General features: G+C 31.8%; 2 protein-coding genes across 3 annotated transcripts; one reads left to right on the top strand and one right to left on the bottom strand.

Moving 5' to 3' along the window:
* The first annotated feature begins 283 nt into the window (after positions 1–283).
* Positions 284–7,040, top strand: LOC102591747 (homeobox-leucine zipper protein MERISTEM L1-like). 2 transcript variants are annotated; one of them, XM_015306941.1, is made up of 14 exons: positions 284–537; positions 879–951; positions 1,517–1,695; positions 1,809–2,104; positions 2,404–2,521; positions 3,139–3,327; positions 3,775–4,218; positions 4,432–4,533; positions 4,720–4,920; positions 5,091–5,265; positions 5,334–5,605; positions 5,761–5,856; positions 5,949–6,312; positions 6,837–7,040. In XM_015306941.1, the coding sequence occupies exons 4-13, from the start codon at positions 1,869–1,871 to the stop codon at positions 6,297–6,299; spliced, it is 2,184 nt and encodes a 727-aa protein (XP_015162427.1). In that variant the 5' UTR covers positions 284–537; positions 879–951; positions 1,517–1,695; positions 1,809–1,868; the 3' UTR covers positions 6,300–6,312; positions 6,837–7,040. The 2 variants fall into 2 exon arrangements, with proteins under 2 accessions (XP_015162427.1, XP_006343296.1); XM_006343234.2 differs by lacking the exon at positions 879–951.
* Positions 7,041–11,712: 4,672 nt separating this feature from the next.
* Positions 11,713–15,578, bottom strand: LOC102591419 (vacuolar protein sorting-associated protein 28 homolog 2-like). The gene is made up of 3 exons (XM_006343233.2): positions 15,372–15,578; positions 15,205–15,234; positions 11,713–12,815 (listed from the first exon to the last, which is right to left on the bottom strand). The coding sequence occupies exon 3, from the start codon at positions 12,722–12,724 to the stop codon at positions 12,095–12,097; it is 630 nt and encodes a 209-aa protein (XP_006343295.1). The 5' UTR covers positions 12,725–12,815; positions 15,205–15,234; positions 15,372–15,578; the 3' UTR covers positions 11,713–12,094.
* Positions 15,579–19,104: the final 3,526 nt, after the last annotated feature.

Genomic DNA, 19,104 nt, shown 5'->3' with positions numbered 1-19,104 from the left:
CTACCCTTAATCAGACGTCTCAAATTCGAGTCCCTGAAAATGTAAAGAAAAATCATGTTAGGAGCACGCCTCATAAATGAGTCATGTAATGTAGAAATATGAATTTAGTTGGACCTCAATACAAATATCGGACATACATACCCTCCCCCTCCCCTCTCCCTCTTGTTTCTCTCTCTTCAACAATATCATTAACACCATCACCTCTTTCTCTCCCGCCATTAAATGCTATTTGCATCCTCTATATGCACTCTACATTAACTCCTCTTTATTTCACACATTCTTCTTATCTCTCTATTATCTTCCCTTTTTTTTCTCTCTCCCATATTCTCATCTCCCTTTCTTTGTTCTTCCTTTTTCCCTCAAGAAAAATTCTTCTTAAAATTCTATTCACACATAAAAAAGAAAACCAAAAAGTGGTTTTCTAGTTTACTACCTACTTATTTTTTTCCTTTTGGTTGAAAAGTTAGATCTAAACCCTAAAAACTTCAAGAGGGTTTTGTGTTCGTATAATACTTTCACTTCAAGGCTTCAAAAATTGTGAGTTACTATATACTTTCATGTTTTCTTCTTCTTCTTCTTTTTTTTGGAGAAATTTCTAAGTTTTATTTAGTTCAAAAAATTGCTCTAGATATGCTTTATAGTTTGTCCATACTTTTTTTTTCACCAAAATAAATAAATAAATACAAAACATCATATATGTTCATAACTTGGACTCTTTTTTTTTTTTTTTTTGAAAGATGAATTAAAAAAAAAATAAAAATGCATATCAAAATACAACTTGATTTGCAACTTTCAAATACACTTATCAATTTATATGAATATATTTTTTTTATGCCCAAACACTTATTTATCTTGACTACTAATTTATTTTTTTGTAGAATGAAAATTATGGCTGAAGTTGGAGTACTCTATAGAAATATTCGTGGACGTTATCTGAAGATAATAACATAAGTAAGGGGGTGGGAAAGACATTTTTTGGACTTTGGGTCCTCAGAGTGTCAACTCTCTTTATTATTTTTTTCCTAAAAATTTCTCAAATTCAGTCCTTTTTTTCGGCATATCAAAACAGACATGAGAGAGAGAGTGGAAAAAAAGTCTTTTTGTTTGACATCTCAAAAACCAAGAGTCAAATTTTCCCATTTGTTTTTTTTAAAAATAAAAATAAAAATACAACAACTAACAAAATACAAAAAGGAGAAGTCTTTCTAGGGTTTTCATGAAGGACTTGACTAGCTCTCCATATTCTTTATCATATCTAGTATTCCGAGTTTATTTCGATTTAATATAATTTTTACTAGCATTATTCCTTTCTATTTTTCTCCGTATCTACTTTCGAAATCAGATCCAGAATTTAAACGTTATAAGTTCTTATATGCTAACAAGTTACACGGATCATAAAAATCGTGTAATTTACATTAAAAAAAAAAGAACTTTATTTTCATTTCCTTAGGTTTTGTTTAATTTATCCACCTTTATAGTAACTAAAATGTTACAATTTTTTGTTTTGTTTTTGCAGGTAACAAATCCATAGCTTAGCAAGAAGGATATTATTATAAGTGAAAAATGTTTCAGCCAAACATGTTTGATAAGAGCCACTATCATCTATTTGACGACATATCCAAATTTTAGACGTTGTGAATTCTGATATTCTACTTTAAGTTACACATATCATAAAACTCGAAAAAAAGAACTCAAGTAGGTTTTGTCAATCTTCATTTATCCTAAGTTTTTTTTTTAATTTATCCACATTTATATAAAGTATTTAACTAATTAATGTACTTACAATTTTATTTTTATTTCTATTACAGGTTACAAACTCATAGCTTATCAAGAAAGGATATATATTTTTTAATATTTAGAAGTGAAAAATGTTTCAGCCAAATATATTTGAGAGCCACCATCATTTACTTGATATGTCACATAAATCACCAGAAAATGATTTGGATTTACTTAGAGATAATGATGAATTTGAGAGCAAATCAATGGCAGATATTATGGAAAATAATCCTTCTGGTGATGATCAAGAACCTGATCCTAATCAACGTCCAAATAAAAAGAAACGTTATCATCGTCATACACAACTACAAATTCAAGAAATGGAATCGTAAGTACTCTTTTATATATATAACTTATATACATAGTTAGTATAAAACAAAAGAATTTTAGAGCCGTTTGGACATAGAAAGTTTTTTTTTTTCAAATTTAAGCTAAATATATGTCCAAACGCCTACTAATTTTTTCTACTAGTAGATTGTTGTGGTATTTTTTAAAAATAATTGACAAGTTGATTATGTAAAAATTCTTTTATACTATCAGAATATTATCTAAAAAATATGAGAGACAACACGTTAATTAGTTTGGTTGAATATTTTACAAAAATTCACAAGATATATTTTTTTTCAGGTTTTTTAAAGAGTGTCCTCATCCAGATGATAAACAAAGAAAAGAATTAGGAAAAAGATTAGGGTTAGAGCCTTTGCAAGTGAAATTTTGGTTCCAGAACAAACGTACTCAAATGAAGGTAAGGCCATTTCTCTTTTCAGTCGATTTTTCAAGTTAATTCTTTGAATGGTTACTTAAGTATATAGTATTGTCTTATTTTTCAGATTACTAATCTCATTTTATTAGCAGATTTGATATTGACTTGCTGCTTTCTTTAATAATATTTTGGATTTATCATAGATTTATATTTCAGTAAAAAAAAAAGATTAACATTTATACTGTTGTTTTTATATATTTAACTTATTATCTATTTTATTTTTATTTGATACAAAGATTACATGTATCGAGCTTAAATGGAGAAAATAAATGATGAAAATTTATATTTATAGTTCACCTCAACTTGTTTACTATATATTGAGGTGTATTGTTATTGAATTGAAGTGTGGAAGCAGTAATTAATACTTGTATTAGTATTCCTTAGGATGCTATTCTTTTTCAAATCCTACATGAATATGAAATTTGTGAGTGGATATCTAATAATTACATTAGGGTAGACTATATTTGTATCACACCCCTTAAAATGCGACCCTTCTCCAGATTCTACATGAACGTACGATACTTTGTACATCAAATTGTTCTTTTATTATTTTATTTATTTAGTGGTCTAATTAATTCGTATTTAATTATCATTTGTAGGCGCAACATGAACGCCATGAGAACTCAGAATTGAGAGCTGAAAATGAGAAGCTTCGTGCTGATAATATAAGATATAAAGAAGCACTTGGCAATACTACCTGCCCTAATTGTGGCGGGCCTGCTTCCATTGGGGAAATGTCATTCGATGAGCAACATTTGAGGATTGAGAATGCTCGTCTTAGAGAAGAGGTACCACAATATCACTATTCAAAAAATACGATAAATAAATTTTGTAGTTAAATAATAATATTTGTAGAACAACATAGTTATTATCGTGCCACCTATAAATAATGAGTTTGAGTTGTGGAATTAAACACTAATGTTTGCATCAAAGGCAAAACTAGAATTTTGAATTTTATGTCTTCTAAATACTAGGATAGTCACATCAAATGTTCATAACTATATTCTAAATTTTAATTTTTCTACAAATTTAGGGATCTTTTTTCAAATAAATTATCAAATATAAATATAGAATTCGAACCTATAGTTTCTGGTTTCACCCCTAATGCTTTCTATATTACACCCCCTCAATTGTGGCCTTTCCTCAACTCTTGCATACACACAAGGTTTTTCGTGTATCAAGCTGTCCTTTTTATACATTAACTTATTTTATGTTTTTATTTTCTTTTCTTTCAGATTGATAGAATATCAGGAATTGCTGCAAAATATGTTGGGAAGCCCATGCTTACATATCCTAATCTTCCTATTGGCCCGACCCGTTCACTCGATATCGGTGTGGGTAGTTTTGGGCCTCAAACGGGCCTTGTTGGAGAAATGTACAGTGCTGGTGACCTTCTAAGGTCAGTTTCAGGCCCAATAGATGCTGATAAGCCCATGATCATTGAACTTGCTGTTGCAGCTATGGAAGAACTTGTAAGAATGGCCCAAACTGGAGAGCCCTTATGGATTACAGGCCCAGGCCCAGATAATTCTATCGAGACGCTATGTGAAGAGGAATATGTTCGGACTTTTCCTCGAGGCATTGGGCCTAAGTCTTTGGGCCTAACAACTGAAGCCTCACGAGAATCTGCTGTTGTTATTATGAATCACATCAATTTAGTTGAAATCCTAATGGACGTGGTACGACTCTTCTTTTTTTTCTTTTCTTTTTTCGTTGTTGGAGCTTTTTCGTGTTTTAGTTAAGTGTAATTTTATCAAGATTTTATTTCCGCCTTGAAAAAGACCATTTTAACCTTGTCTTTTTTATAATAAATTTATTTTTGATCTTCAATAATGTCTTTATTAGTACTAATTATTACTATGTTTTATTATATAATGTGGTATTGAATTCAGAACCAATGGACAAATGTTTTTGCTGGACTAGTATCAAGAGCATTGACATTAGATGTCTTATCAACTGGAGTAGCTGGAAACTACAATGGAGCTTTACAAGTGGTATGATTTAAAATTCTACTTTTTTTCCTCGAGTTTAACTTCTGTATCGTGACAGTATAAAAAAATATCATAATTGGGCTTGAAAAATAAGACATGTTACCTGCTACAACAAACAAATGTAACGTGTATGATTTCTAGACGATATATTCTAATTGGCGTGTACTTTTGTTACATGTTTATTTTTAGATGACAGCTGAGTTCCAGGTCCCTTCACCATTGGTTCCAACGCGCGAAAATTATTTTGTGAGATATTGTAAGCACCATGCTGATGGAACATGGGCTGTTGTTGATGTCTCCTTGGACAATTTACGACCTTCTTCAGTGTCACGCGGTAGAAGAAGGCCATCGGGTTGTTTAATTCAAGAATTACCTAATGGTTACTCCAAGGTAAAACCACTCTGAATATCTTATAGAGACGGATCCAATATTAGAAGTTGCATATGTACATATACTTGTATAGATAGAGTTACATATATTCAACTCAGAACCAACGTTATAATTCTGAATCCGCCTGTAATCATTAAGAGTTTTGTTGAGTAACCATTTTATCCCTCTAGGTTACATGGATTGAGCACGTTGAAGTGGATGATAGAGGTGTTCATAACATCTATAGACCTCTTGTCAATTCAGGCCTCGCGTTTGGGGCTAAACGTTGGGTAGCAACGTTGGATAGACAATGTGAACGACTAGCAAGTGCAATGGCTAATAACATCCCAACAGGGGATATTGGAGGTATATATAGTATGTAAGTTGAGATATAATTGATCACAATTTTCTAACAATGTAACTTATTTTTGTAGTCATAACGAGTCCTGAAGGCCGAAAAAGCATGTTAAAACTTGCTGAGAGGCTGGTGATGAGTTTTTGCGCTGGTGTTGGCGCCTCAACGGCTCATACATGGACTACATTATCTGGAAGTGGTGCTGATGATGTTAGAGTTATGACTAGAAAAAGTATTGATGATCCAGGGAGACCTCCTGGTATTGTCCTCAGTGCAGCCACTTCATTTTGGCTTCCTGTTCCTCCCAAGAGAGTCTTTGATTTTCTCCGCGATGAGAACTCTAGAAGTGAGGTAAAATCATAAGGTCCATCGCGCTAAAATATACATTCATTTGACTTTGATGGTGATCAATAGTTTGATTCAGTCAGTTATTTCAAGATTATAACAATGAAATTGTTATTTTGTGTTGTCGATTGATTGACCATACATAGAATGTTCGTGTGCAGTGGGATATACTTTCGAATGGGGGGCTAGTTCAAGAAATGGCACATATAGCAAATGGTCGTGATCCAGGAAACTGTGTATCTCTGCTTCGTGTTAATGTAATTAACGTCTTCTTCTTACTTATATTGACACTACCAAAAATACCTTGTTTTTAGTAGTGACCTAAAAGATTGTAAGTTTATTGATGCAGAGTGGAAATTCGAGCCAGAGCAACATGCTAATACTCCAAGAGAGTTCAACAGACTCAACAGGATCTTATGTTATTTACGCTCCAGTTGATATTGTTGCAATGAATGTTGTGTTGAGTGGTGGTGATCCCGACTATGTTGCTCTACTACCATCTGGATTCGCTATACTTCCAGATGGTGGCGGAGGAATTGATGTTGGTACTCGTGGATCGCTTCTCACTGTTGCATTTCAGATTTTGGTTGATTCTGTCCCAACTGCAAAACTCTCTCTTGGATCTGTTGCAACTGTTAATAGTCTTATCAAATGCACTGTTGAAAGGATCAAAACAGCTGTAGCTTGTGACAATGCTTGATGAAATATCTAAGGTACGCTATTTTAACTTATATACGCTGACAGTATAAAAGGGGAGTCTCAGAGTGACAGTAGCGTTGTCTCGTGTGACTTATAGGTTGTGGAAGCAACCACTAGGGTAGCCTGCCTAAATCACGCCCCTTAGAATCCAGTCCTTTCCTGGACCCCGCTAACACAACATGTTTGTGCATCGGCCTGTCAATTTTCAATATAATACTACTCCTTTTTATGTTATTATAGGTTACTTGTTATATTTTTTGGTATATTACTAACTAGGCAACTAGTACTAGTTGACTTTTGCGTGATCTGATAGTGTAAAAGTAATATATACACCATCATTGTATAGAAGATGAGTAACTTGTTTAATGTATATACACCGATAGTTTTTATGAAGTAGAATATTGAAGTAATAGTAAAGTTGTATGTGTGTAACCTATATATGTCACGAGTTCAACTTGTGGAAGTAGTCAACTAATACTTGTATTAAGGTAGGTTGTCTACATAACACTGACGATAATATAAATATATTATATTGCAGGCTGATTTGAAGGATGGAGGAGGAGTCAAGAACGAACCTCAAAAGTAATCCTTTGTTAGCAAATATGGGATTTGTTTGGGTGAAAAAAGGAAGCAAAAAATTGGAAATTTTGCTAGCATGCAAATGTAATAGGTTCGGGTATTGACTTCACAAGTTGATGTAACTTTTTAATATGTTAACCAAACAAGTACTTATTTTACTTGATCATGATCAAGCTTAAAAAAAAATCAATTTGAAGCTAATTATGTTATTAGCAAAAAAATTCAGTTTTTACTATGTGGTATGAAGTTTTTCACTTTTTACTATGTGGTATGGAGTACATGTTTAAATTGTTTTCTTGTTAAAACCTATTTTAAACGAACTACCATTTTTGCCAACGATAACAATTATTATGCCTCAATTTCAAACTGAAAGAACATCTAAGTGAGTGAATAAGAAATTTGGAGAAAATTAAAAATAAAAAGATGAAATTACTAGGGATAAAAGAATATTCGCGCTAGTTTTTCATTTTGTTTTTGTTCAATGAGAAATTTGAGTCGAGCTTAGTAAAAGTTATAAGAAGAAAATTAGTTACAGAGGTGTGCATTGGTCGGTTCGATTCGATTTTATGTATTATCAATTCAGTTTATCGATTTTTGATTTTTAAATAAGCTAAACCAATAACAACTTTATCGGTTTTCGATTTATCGATTATTGCTCATTAACGGTTCGGTTTTCGGTTTACCCAATAAGACAATGCTAATAAAATAAATATATGATTTATTACTTCTCTAACAATTTGACACGATACAGTGAGACAAGCAAATCAATTGTAAATGCTTTGATTAGTGAAACAAGAAATATAATGAGAAATTGCATTAATAAGAGTAGATGCAGTATGAAGGCTACAATAACATGTTACAACCAAAACAAAATATGAAATTTCTTATGTGAAGTTGTAGATCACAGTGTAGAGTATTGATATAGTGTCTAGTTATGTTAAATTATTAATATTTATGAAGGGTATAGTAGTAACTTACTATTGTCTTAATGGGTTATCGATTTACCCAATAACTCAATACTAAAAACCTATACCAAATCGATAACCCAATAATTTTTTTTATAAAACCATTAATAACTCGTTAATTCAATAACATTTTTTTCGATTCAATTTATTGGTCGATTCAGTTTTTGCACACCCCTAGCTAGAATATCAATCATAGAGACACCATCAGCTACAAAATTCGCTTCTCTATAAATATGTACGATAGAACTCACCCAATTTTATGCGTTAACAGTATCACCATTCCGATAAGGCACAAATTTTCAAGTCCCCAACACACGAACTATTCTTACTCTATAATAAATGTTACTTATGAATTACTCCCTCTGTCCTTAATTATTTGTTCACTTTTGAATTGTTACACCTATTAAGAAAACAATGAGTGACATAGTGAGTTTATCATTTTACCCCTATTAATTATCAAGGTGATGAATTAAAAACTTAAGATTTTCAAGAAGTTCTACATTTTTCAAAGTAATTAATTGAGGGTATAATTATCCTTTCTTAATTTGTCAAAATGGACAAGTAATTAGAAAGAAAAAAAAAAGGTTGACAGGGATTAATATCAACAGAAAATCTATGAATATATCTGACACACTAAATTTAATTGGCATCCACCATTCAGTCATAATTTAATGAAAGCTGTGAGTTTACTAGTATCCTTGTGGTTCCCATTTCTGACTCGTTGAAGTTAGCATTCAATGTAAAAAGTACAAAACTTTTATTAACAGTCTATTTTACTAAATTAATTTATTAATAAGGCTTTAAAATTTGAAATCTTAATATATTTAATCTAATTTTAATATAGGAGCGAAGTAAAATAAAATAAAGCAAGTATTTTATATAATACTCTCTTTGTTTTTCTCAATGGATACAAAACACTCATGCTTTACCACCTGGTGCAACGACAACATGCACCAGTTTAACTTGTGGGGGTGGGGGGAGGTGATTTAGCGTATACTTCATTTTTACTTGTCCACTATATTATTTTTAGATGTCCGATGAATAATTTATCATATTGTTTCTATCTTAACCTTACTATTAAATATTATTCATTTTTCAACATTTAGATTACTTTTATTTAATCAGGTGATTTGATAAAATTACCCTCCCCCCATCATTTATTATTTCTTAATCCCCGTGTCAAGCTAATTAAAAGATCAATTACACTATCATGTTATTTAAAAGATAACTTCAAGTAATTAGGGTCAGAGTGGAACAATATCGACATTCAATATATCATTTATCATCGGATTCAACTATAACATTCTTTCATCAAAAAATTATACAATATTTAAGTATTGTAGAGCCTATAATTGCAAAATTTGACAATTTTAAGACTAAGAGATTATTTGAATACTTTGATAGTAGTTGACAAAACACTAAATCATTCCTTCTAGGATTCTACAATTATTACTTGTCATTTGGTATATTTTGACTTTTGATTTTAGAAAACCTAATTAAATTGCTAATTTGTTACAGACAAACCCTAAACAACACGTAAAAGAAGTGTACATTAGTCAACTAAAATTGGTTAGGCCTTGAAATCCTTAAACAGTTTCACAACTAATTTTATATTATTTGATTAAGTATAAAACTGAGATTAAAAAAAGTCAATTACCATAATTAAGTGATAATATAAACTTTATACATAAAAAGGAAAAAATATATTCACATTGTGTTTACACCAAATCGATGAAGTCATGAAGGTAAAATATGTATCTGTCATAGACAAATTTTTATAGTTTTGTATTGTTTGTTTTGGTGTAAAAATTCAACTTGCAGGTGCGTATTTAAACACATCATAAATATAATTCGTTGAAAATTGGTATTATAAATTCTGAGTGCGAATAAGTTTTTATGAATCGTTTGTCTTGTGATGTCCAAGCACTACATTAACTCCAAACCTAACAAGAATTTAATTAAAGAGGCTACTTATATACAAAGGCAATATCCAAAACTTTGATTTTATCGATTTTTAAGTTTTGAATGATGATTTCAAGTGTTAAAATCGGCTTTTAGATTTAATATTGATATATATTTAATAATTTTTTATGACATTTTTTATATATTCTTAACTTCTCAATATGTCTACGATGGTTCAAATTTAGCAATCAGCACGAACCAATAATTTGTCAATCGTGATATGATATAACCCTCTTTGTACTAAATGTCATACAGAGAAGTCTAAATATCTGACTTCCTCATCTTAGAATTCTCGTTAAAAGATTTCGATGGTCTTGTGAGTGGTTCGTATACTATAATATAACTTTTTTACATTATTTGAACAAAAATTAATGAATTTAACTAAATTTGTATTCAGATGTCTAGCTCCACCCCACCAATATAAGTAGGTACTCATCATAAGTTTTCTAATGACTTGAACAATCGTGATAGGTCAATAAATATTTAATGTTAAAATCATAATGTATAGTACTTCTTGATGATATACACTATATAGACTATAGTATATACTAATAATTGGGGACAGTCGAATTTATTATTAATGACATATAATAAATAATAAACTTGTACTTTTATGAAACAGCCAACTGCTATAAACTGTTTGAAGAATGAATATGGACATACAAAGTTAATATTGTATTTAAAATATATGGTTGTGTTAACCACAGCAATTTAATTTGAGGGAAACGATCTGAGAAGAATCTCAGAGTTGTGTCGAGGCGAATTCAAAATATAGAGTCAGTGGATCCAAGTAATACGATAGATATGGAAGTCTAGAAACGTTTGGAGTTTTAATAATAAATTAACCGATTCTCTAGAGTTTAGGCAAAATAACAAAAGCTTTATTTGAATATAACGAATTTCTTGAAATAATGCTCATTGATTCCCCAAGTGGTAATTTACAAGGGAATTAACACCTTTTCACCAGCAAATTACATTATATCATTCGTTAAATAGTTAATTTAATGCATATATGTTATATATTAGCTTCCATCGAAGATTTACTCCTTAATTAATATTTTAACACTCTATAGTGAAAGTTCTAATTCTGACACAACTAATATTAGGTAGCACTTGAAAAGCATTGTCAAAAAAATGTGGTAATAATATCTCAAGCATGTGGCCTTTGTTCAACACTTCTAGACAACTCTTGAAAAACCTTACTAGCGAAGCTAGAAGCTCGAATACGTGTACAATTAAAGAGTATCAAGATTGACAAACAAATTCAAGATTTAAATTTGATTGGTTCAACCTTATGGTTCTTAATATTAAATTTTTATATTTGTAAATTCATTATTTGTCAAAGACTGAGAGGCAATAATGCATCTTTTGTTAAAAAAACAACTCAAATGTCAAAGAAAGCAGTTGCAAACATGACTATATATTTGAAGGTTTCAAATACACAGCTCATGAAAGTGACTCAAAACCTAAACTCAATATGTCACCATGAAGTTATTGATAAATGACAGTTCAGGCTTATGAGACTAAGCCGGCATCACTCGGATGAATGAAAGCTATAATCAGAGGTGGATCCAGAATTATGATTCTATACATTGAAAGCTATAATCAGAGGTGCACCCAGAATTTTGATTCTATACATTCAGAACTCAGACTCCAACCAGTAATCCCATCACCTCGATTTGAGTTACAGGCTCATAGTTCAATGAGTATTTTTCTGCATTTCCAGTGAATTTTACACAGATAACAATTATATAACAATAAATCAAGAAAACTATCAACAAAGTCGAGCCAGATGGACTGCGAGCAAATGCAAGTATCATTTAACTATTCAAGATCGAACTCGTTTTTGCAAGCCTCGTGCAATTTGATATCACAATTCACAACCCAAAACAGAAAACGAGAAACGAATTAATCAACAAAACTAAGGAATATAGCTCATTTAACATATAGATTGATAGAAGTGCTATCCACAATGAGTTCATAGTATCTAAAATGATACTACAACCAATAACAACATAACATGTGTAATCCCACAAGTAGGGTCTGGGGAGTATAGGATGTAAGCAAACCAGGTAGAGAGGTTGTTCCCGATAAACCCTCCACTCAAAAGGAAATGGTATTACTACCAATCTTACAATTATATAACATGTAAGAAGTCCCAAAATAAACATGGTTCATCTACACTGATAATCACTAGCGCTCCAATTAAAGATGGAATAATATGTGTTATGAACTTACTAAACAAAACAACAATGGTATTTACAAACATACCACCTATTGATATAGTCAGCTAACTTCCACCAGTGGGCAGTGATGCCATGAAAGAATTGTATGACGATTCCAGATCGAAGTGGAGTTGGCGAGCCTGTTGTTCTGTCAACTCATCTGCAGCCCCCATCTTCGACAGTCTTGAAAGCCACTCTCTCATCTTTGTCTTCCCTTCAAAATCCACTGGCAGAATCGATAGTTTATTGAGGGAAGATGACAGATCTGATAATAGGGGATGGACCTGGTCTACGGCAATCATGTTCAACTTTAATGAGTCCATTGCAGTGATGAAATTCTGCACACATTCGGCCACAACAGCTGCTGAACTCACAGATGACATTGCAGCAGCAGCTCGGTGTTCTACAGTAGCTGGCACTCCAGAGGTCACAAGCCGGTTTAGGGCAGCAGGGCAATCCATTTTGTATGTGTCATGAAATCGCTCAACGTTAGGTACAGTATCCCTCAGTGTAGAAGATAGGGTCTTGAACTGAGCAATGAGTTTCTGGCACTCAGTCTCATATTCAGCTCCGGAAATGATGTCACGAACATAAGCCTTCTCTAGCTTCTCTGTTGCTTTGATAATAGCAAAGAGTTCAGCTAAGTTGTCATACATTTCTCTTTCACGCTTGTCATTCCATAGCTTAACCTCCATTTGAGTTTTCAAGTATATTTGAAATAGGAAACCTATTATAATAGGGTTGGAGAAGAGAATGGGACACGCGCAAAGATGCTAATCTTTGTCACTGCAAAAACATCACAACCTAAGATTACATTGCTGCTATGACTAACAAATCCTAGAACCATAAAGACCAGATACGTAGATGAGTTTAGTTTTAAGCTTATGGGACTGTATGCATATAAACAGTCAAGACACATCCTTAATATTCATGTAACATTCCACTATGATTGAGAAAAAGTAATAGTTATCTTCAATCAGAACGTATAGTAGACAATAACACCTTTCACCCACGCCCCACAAGTACTGTATATACTCTCTAATTTTTTCTAGTTGTGAGAACTTCCTCAGCTTTCATGACAAATGCAAAGAGCGTCTGTTCAGAAACTAAAGGAAATTCCTAACATGTCTGAAAGTTGAAAGATGCTTTGCTTCGGCCCTGGTTAGCTAGAGAATGATTTCTATAAATCAGTAGATACAACAAATATTTGAATCTCCAAATTATGTTTTCCTAATGACATAAGAAAATACAAGTTGATGTAACTAATCAGAGCGGATTTTTTTATTGAAAAAGTCCTTCTCAATTTTAATTATAGTTTATAACAACAATTAGGACCATGACCCTGCAAATCAGAAAACAACAACTTTAAATGTGGCAGTCTTATCTTCTATAAACTAATGCCAATTAGGAGAAATGAAATGATGAAGCAAGGGGAGACAGGGGAGGAGGGTAGACGGAAAACCCTAACTGCCAAGGCCAAGGCCCTCCTACTTTTATGAAGTCCATCTAATTTCAAGACAGCGTAATGTGAAGCAAGATGAATGAACGTAGACACACAGATAAATAGAATTATCATGATCAGATGAACAAAATCAATCCACTTAAACCTTATGCAAGTCTTTTCTCCATTGAGCTCAAACTTTCCTCTTTTCTCCATTTTTCCATGAGTATAGTGAAGCATACAAACAATCTCAATCAACTTTCACATGAATGAGCATATAAGAGACATACTTGACACTACATTAGACAATTTTTTGCATTTCCTCGTTTCTTATTTCTTTTTTTCTCTTGCACCCATATCCCTCTTTCATATATCAATTTTACAGCAAGTTTATTTCTTAAGCTCGCCGCATTGGATCTTCTTAATCTTCTTTCTCAAGAGAAGGTCTTAACACATGAAATACGAGACTTCATGCAAGGGTGCACAATAGAACTTCAAGCTTTTAGTAGCAAAATTAAAAGGAAATGAGAAAAAAGGCAATGGCCACTAGTATAACATCCCTAGACACACTGTGATTGAAACTACAACACACGAAACTTCAGCAAAGTGGAGGAAACTCAACGAACTCCTATTAACATTAGCCACATTGAATTACTGAAACCTTATTCAGGGCAAAATGAAAGCATTTACAGTTGCAGCTGCAGATATACATAAACTTACTCTGCAGCTATTGCTATCTTCATCCACTAACTTAAAAGCATGAATCCTACTCTAAATATGAATATACAATATAGATGCAAACATCAGTGCACTGATGAACTTGATAAAAAGACAGAAATCAAAATCCCAAAACACCCATTAGCGAAACTGTATGAACTCAAATCTTGAATCCGACTCTAAATATGAATATATACAATATAGATGCAAACATCAGTGCATTATTGAACTTGATCAAAAGACAGAAATCAAAAACCCAAAACACCCATTAGTGAGAAATGCATGAGACCAAATCTTGAATCCAACTCTAAATATGAATATATATACATTATAAATGCAAGCATCAATGCATTGTTGAACTTGATAAAAACACATATCAAAATCCCAAAAACACCCATGAGCAAGAAATGTATGAAATCAACCCCTCCCCCCCACCCCTCACATTCCACACACACACTTAAAAAAAAGTTCACAAATCTATTGATAAGGAAATAGACCTTTCGGCCTAACTCAACCCCAATACCTTGTTAGCTGAATAGACATCTAGAGCGTGGAGAATATAAGATACCATGATAAAGTAATGAACTTTCGACCTAACTCAACCCAAAACTTAGCTCAAAAAGGAGGAAATCGTACCCCACCCAATATTGGACTAAACAAATGGTGTGATTGAATTGCAAAATAGAAAAATACTTGCATAGAATTTTAAAACAACAAAAACCAAAGAGATTCAGAAAAACCCAAATAAATAAATACGCAAGACAAGTAACAAGAATACGAATTACAAGCTTAAATTGAAAGAATCCAGCTGAAATCTACCTCAAAGATCACTAACATGACATGCTAAAGTTACAAAACAGACAAAAAAAAACACCCATAGAATTTAAAAACAAGCCCAAAACAACAAAAACCAAGTAGATTCAGAAAAACCCAATTCGAGAATAAGCAAGACAAGTAACAAGAAAACCGATTACAAGCTTAAATTGAAAAAAAAAAAAAAAACCAGCTGAAATTTACCTCAAAGATCATTAACATGGCATATTAGAGCTGCAAAACAGAAAAAACAACCCCAAATTAACAAAAACCAAGCAGATTCAGAAAAACCCAAATCGAGAATAAACAAGACAAGCAACAAGAAAAAGGATTTACAAGCTTAAATTGAAAAAAACCCAAATAAAATTTACCTCAAAAGATGAACAACATCGCGAGCACCGGAACCAAAAAAATATCTGAGCAGGTGAAAAAATGATTAGGAAAAGAGCAAACAGTGTAAAAAAGAGAGAAGATAGAGACGTATGTACAGAGCAAAAAAGAGAGAAGGTATGGAAGACGCGGCTTTGAATAATGGGAAGTGTGTTGCAGGCATCCAAAAATATGAGAGAAAGATTTCTTCCATTTCTTATTCTTTTATTCTTTTTTGCTTGGGTAATAAATAGATTGCGTGTGGAATTTTTTTTTAAAAAAAAATTTATTTTAATAAATTTATATTAATAACTTACTATGTCATTTTATTATTTTCTTAATAGGTATGTCAAGTCAAAATTTGACAAGTAAAAAGAGTTGGAAGGAGTAAGAGAGATTAGGGATTGAATTATTGGCGTTGAGTTCGGAGTACAAGCCTTTAAAACATGGCGTTAAAATGAATAGCTCACATATAACTAAGGGATCATTTGGTAGCTGGATAGGAACAAGTTATTCATGTACTTCATCTGTCATTGATTATTTGTCTATTTTTAAATTGACATATCTATAAAAAAAAAATTGACATAGTGAGTTCACCATTTTTAACCCTATTAATTATGAAGTAGGTGAGTTAAAAAATTAAAACTTTCAAGAAGTTCTACCTTTTTCAAAATTAATTAATTGAGAGTATAATAGGTAAAAAAATTTGTCATTTCTTGATTTGTCAAAAGGGACAAGTAAAAGAGGAAAATTAGACAAATAATTAAGGACCTAGGGAGTATTAATTTGTATATTACATATACGACGTTTGGTAGATAGATAAGAAATAAGCTATTTATGTATAGATTAGTATGACGTTTGGTTGACAATTTAGAAATGCACAATTAATATATGTATAAGTTGTAAGAAAATCTATGTATTATTTTATGCAAAATAGAAGATGGAATGACTAATATGGGATTGTTTGGTAGCTGATTTGAGGATAAGTTATACAAGTATTAAATCTTGCATAGTTATACCATGTTTGGTAGTTGATTAGGAGATAAACTATTCATGTATAAAATTAATACGGTGTTTTGGCTTGCATTTAGAAATCTACATAACTAATACATGTATAAGTTATAAGGAAATCTATGTATTATTTATGTTTGGTAGAAGGTGAGAAAACTAATGCTTGCATAAAACAATACATAGATTCTTTCATAACTAATCCCTACATTACTAATGCATGCATGACTCCAAGCAGCTACCAAACGACCCCTAAGAGCTAAATTTTCTCTTCTTTTTTTTTTTTGCTAAATAAGGATAATATATTAATAATTAATATGCATCATTTCAAGGTAGTGGCAACGCCGCCAGTAATTGTTCAGGAGGTAGACTAGAAATAGTACTATTACAACGTTCTCGTTCTGTAGTATGTGATAGACTTGTAAGCCATACAAAAAGAGTTTCTACTTTGTCTGCTTCTACTATCTTTAAAACAAACAAAATTGTCTTCCTCCATTTTAGCCCCCTCTTTAGCTAATGCGGTTCTCCTCTTGAAAGCTATGTAGGATTGAGCAGGGGGGAAGTTCCCTAGATATTGTAGGAGCTCCCTGCAATCATATAATGTTAGTGAGATGGATTATGTAGCTCATCTTTCAAAGTAATAGACATAATATATAAGTTACCAAAAATATTATAAATGATATTTTGAATCGTATGACCATAAAAGAAATAGCAAGAATGAGTGTGTGGTCCAAGAAGTGGATTCATATCTAATCTACATATTCAATTCTCGTACTTGATCATCAACTTCATAAGAAAATAAGTTATCATAAGTTATCATCATCCTCAATTATGGATAACTTCAAATACATTATCAACCAAATTCACTTGCAACAATGATCCCATTTTCAAATTTGTTCTAGACGCAAGAGAATTTTGTTGACAATATTTTTGAACTCAAAAGTAACCAGGAGTGATAATAGATTTTTGATAACATATTTTCTCATTATATTTGAAATCAAACACAAACATTGGAAGTTGTATAAATCAAATATAATTTCATTTCTCTAATAACACACTCTCACCTTTCTATTTCTTTGATGGTTTAAGCGGTTCAAAATATTATTCATAGCAATATTAGAAGACACAAATATTTTATCTAGACCATGTTCTCCATTCCAATAGTATCGTTTTGACCAATATTGTTATTGTTCTTTCATGGATCTTCATTGAACCGATTACAAAATATAAGTACACAATATAAATAGTAAAAAATCATCTATGAAATTCCTCGAATCAATTTATGTAATATTTTTTTTTAAAAAGAATTTGGGGGTGGAGGGGGGGTAAGGACAAATATTTATAGTCACAATGATTGTTACACATATCATTCCAGACAGAAAATCACATATAATTTTAATAATTAATTAATTTTTTCAATTATTTGGGCATAGATTAATTTAATTTAACCAAAAAAAAAAGACTATAATAAGATTCTCTTATTTATTGGTTGACTCCAAATTTTGAAAACTTTCTTTACAAAGTTTGTTCGTAAATGAAAGGTTACAAATAATTCATTTAATCATAAATGAGAACGTACATGTTTTTGTGTATTATAAGCGAAAGATTGGACAAAGTGCGGTGGGTCACAAGCCGATAGCAACTAAGACACAGTCTAAACCCTACCCTAATTGCTTACGGTAAAGAGCCTAAGAAAAAGCGGCGGAAAATATATTTTTTATTGTACACTATAAGTGTACTTATATAGAAAATATTCGGGTCATCTTAGAAAAAACCTAATGGGCCCAAATTTTCTACGAGTGTCATCGATGGAAAAAAATTAATAACTTTATAATTATCTAAAGTTTCAATCATTACAACATATAGTCAACTGACCAATACACACTGAAATTAGAAGATTGAGTAACTTGCAAGGGTTAGATCTTGAAAATAACCATTTCACATGTATATATATGATCATGCATTATCTTATTAAGTGTATGTCTATTATCTATGCTATTTCTGGAATTTTCTCATAAAAGAAAGCTCTATCAAATTTAACATAATAAATCAAGAAGGAGAGGCAGAAAAAGAATAAAGAGACATTTTAGAAAAGAGTCACCAATTTATTCATTCGAACGTCCTTACCTGAAACATTTATCAAAAGAAAGTACAATAAGTAGCAATCCATTCAATTCAAGGATGTATAACAAAGAGTGTTAATAGGTTTACTTAAAGGTACGGAGGATGTTTGTTGCGTTCATATATGACGGGTGGTTTTGGTTCGACATACAAAACATAAATTTCCAATAGATTTTGGACTTAAACTCTAGTAGTAAAGAGGCTCTTGATTTAAAGATGTCAAGAAGTGTCCCAATTCCATGCTGAAATTCAAACTCTTGGAACCATAAGTCATCTTGGTCACATTAGACTAATGTTCCTGATATATAATTATATCCCAGAAGGTAACTGGGAGAAATATATACATGACAGAGCTATTGAGCCGTTGACATAATTATTAGCTCTATCCTTAATGAATTCCTCCAAATTACATTCGGAAAAATAATTATATATTAAGAATTGTTTGTCTCGCTTGCAAACATTCAATCACTTGATTGAAATGACTTATACTTTCAAGACTTCAAATTTCAACATGATTCTAGGACACTCCTTGGCATCTTTCAACCAAGAGAACTCTTCACTTTCAGTGCCATAATCATGTCTGCATGACATGGATGTGAAATCTAT

This window comes from Solanum tuberosum, unplaced genomic scaffold, assembly GCF_000226075.1.
Source record: "Solanum tuberosum cultivar DM 1-3 516 R44 unplaced genomic scaffold, SolTub_3.0 scf00039, whole genome shotgun sequence".
Lineage (NCBI taxonomy): Eukaryota > Viridiplantae > Streptophyta > Magnoliopsida > Solanales > Solanaceae > Solanum > Solanum tuberosum.
This window is presented reverse-complemented; position numbering and strand designations above follow the sequence as displayed.

Coding starts and splice junctions, on each gene's coding strand:
- LOC102591419 (XM_006343233.2), bottom strand. CDS start 12,724: ATGGAGGTTAAGCTATGGAATGACAAGCGTGAAAGAGAAATGTATGAC.
- LOC102591747 (XM_006343234.2), top strand. CDS start 1,869: ATGTTTCAGCCAAATATATTTGAGAGCCACCATCATTTACTTGATATG. Junction 2,522..3,138: donor ACAAACGTACTCAAATGAAG/GTAAGGCCATTT, acceptor TATCATTTGTAG/GCGCAACATGAACGCCATGA. Junction 5,606..5,760: donor ATGAGAACTCTAGAAGTGAG/GTAAAATCATAA, acceptor GTTCGTGTGCAG/TGGGATATACTTTCGAATGG.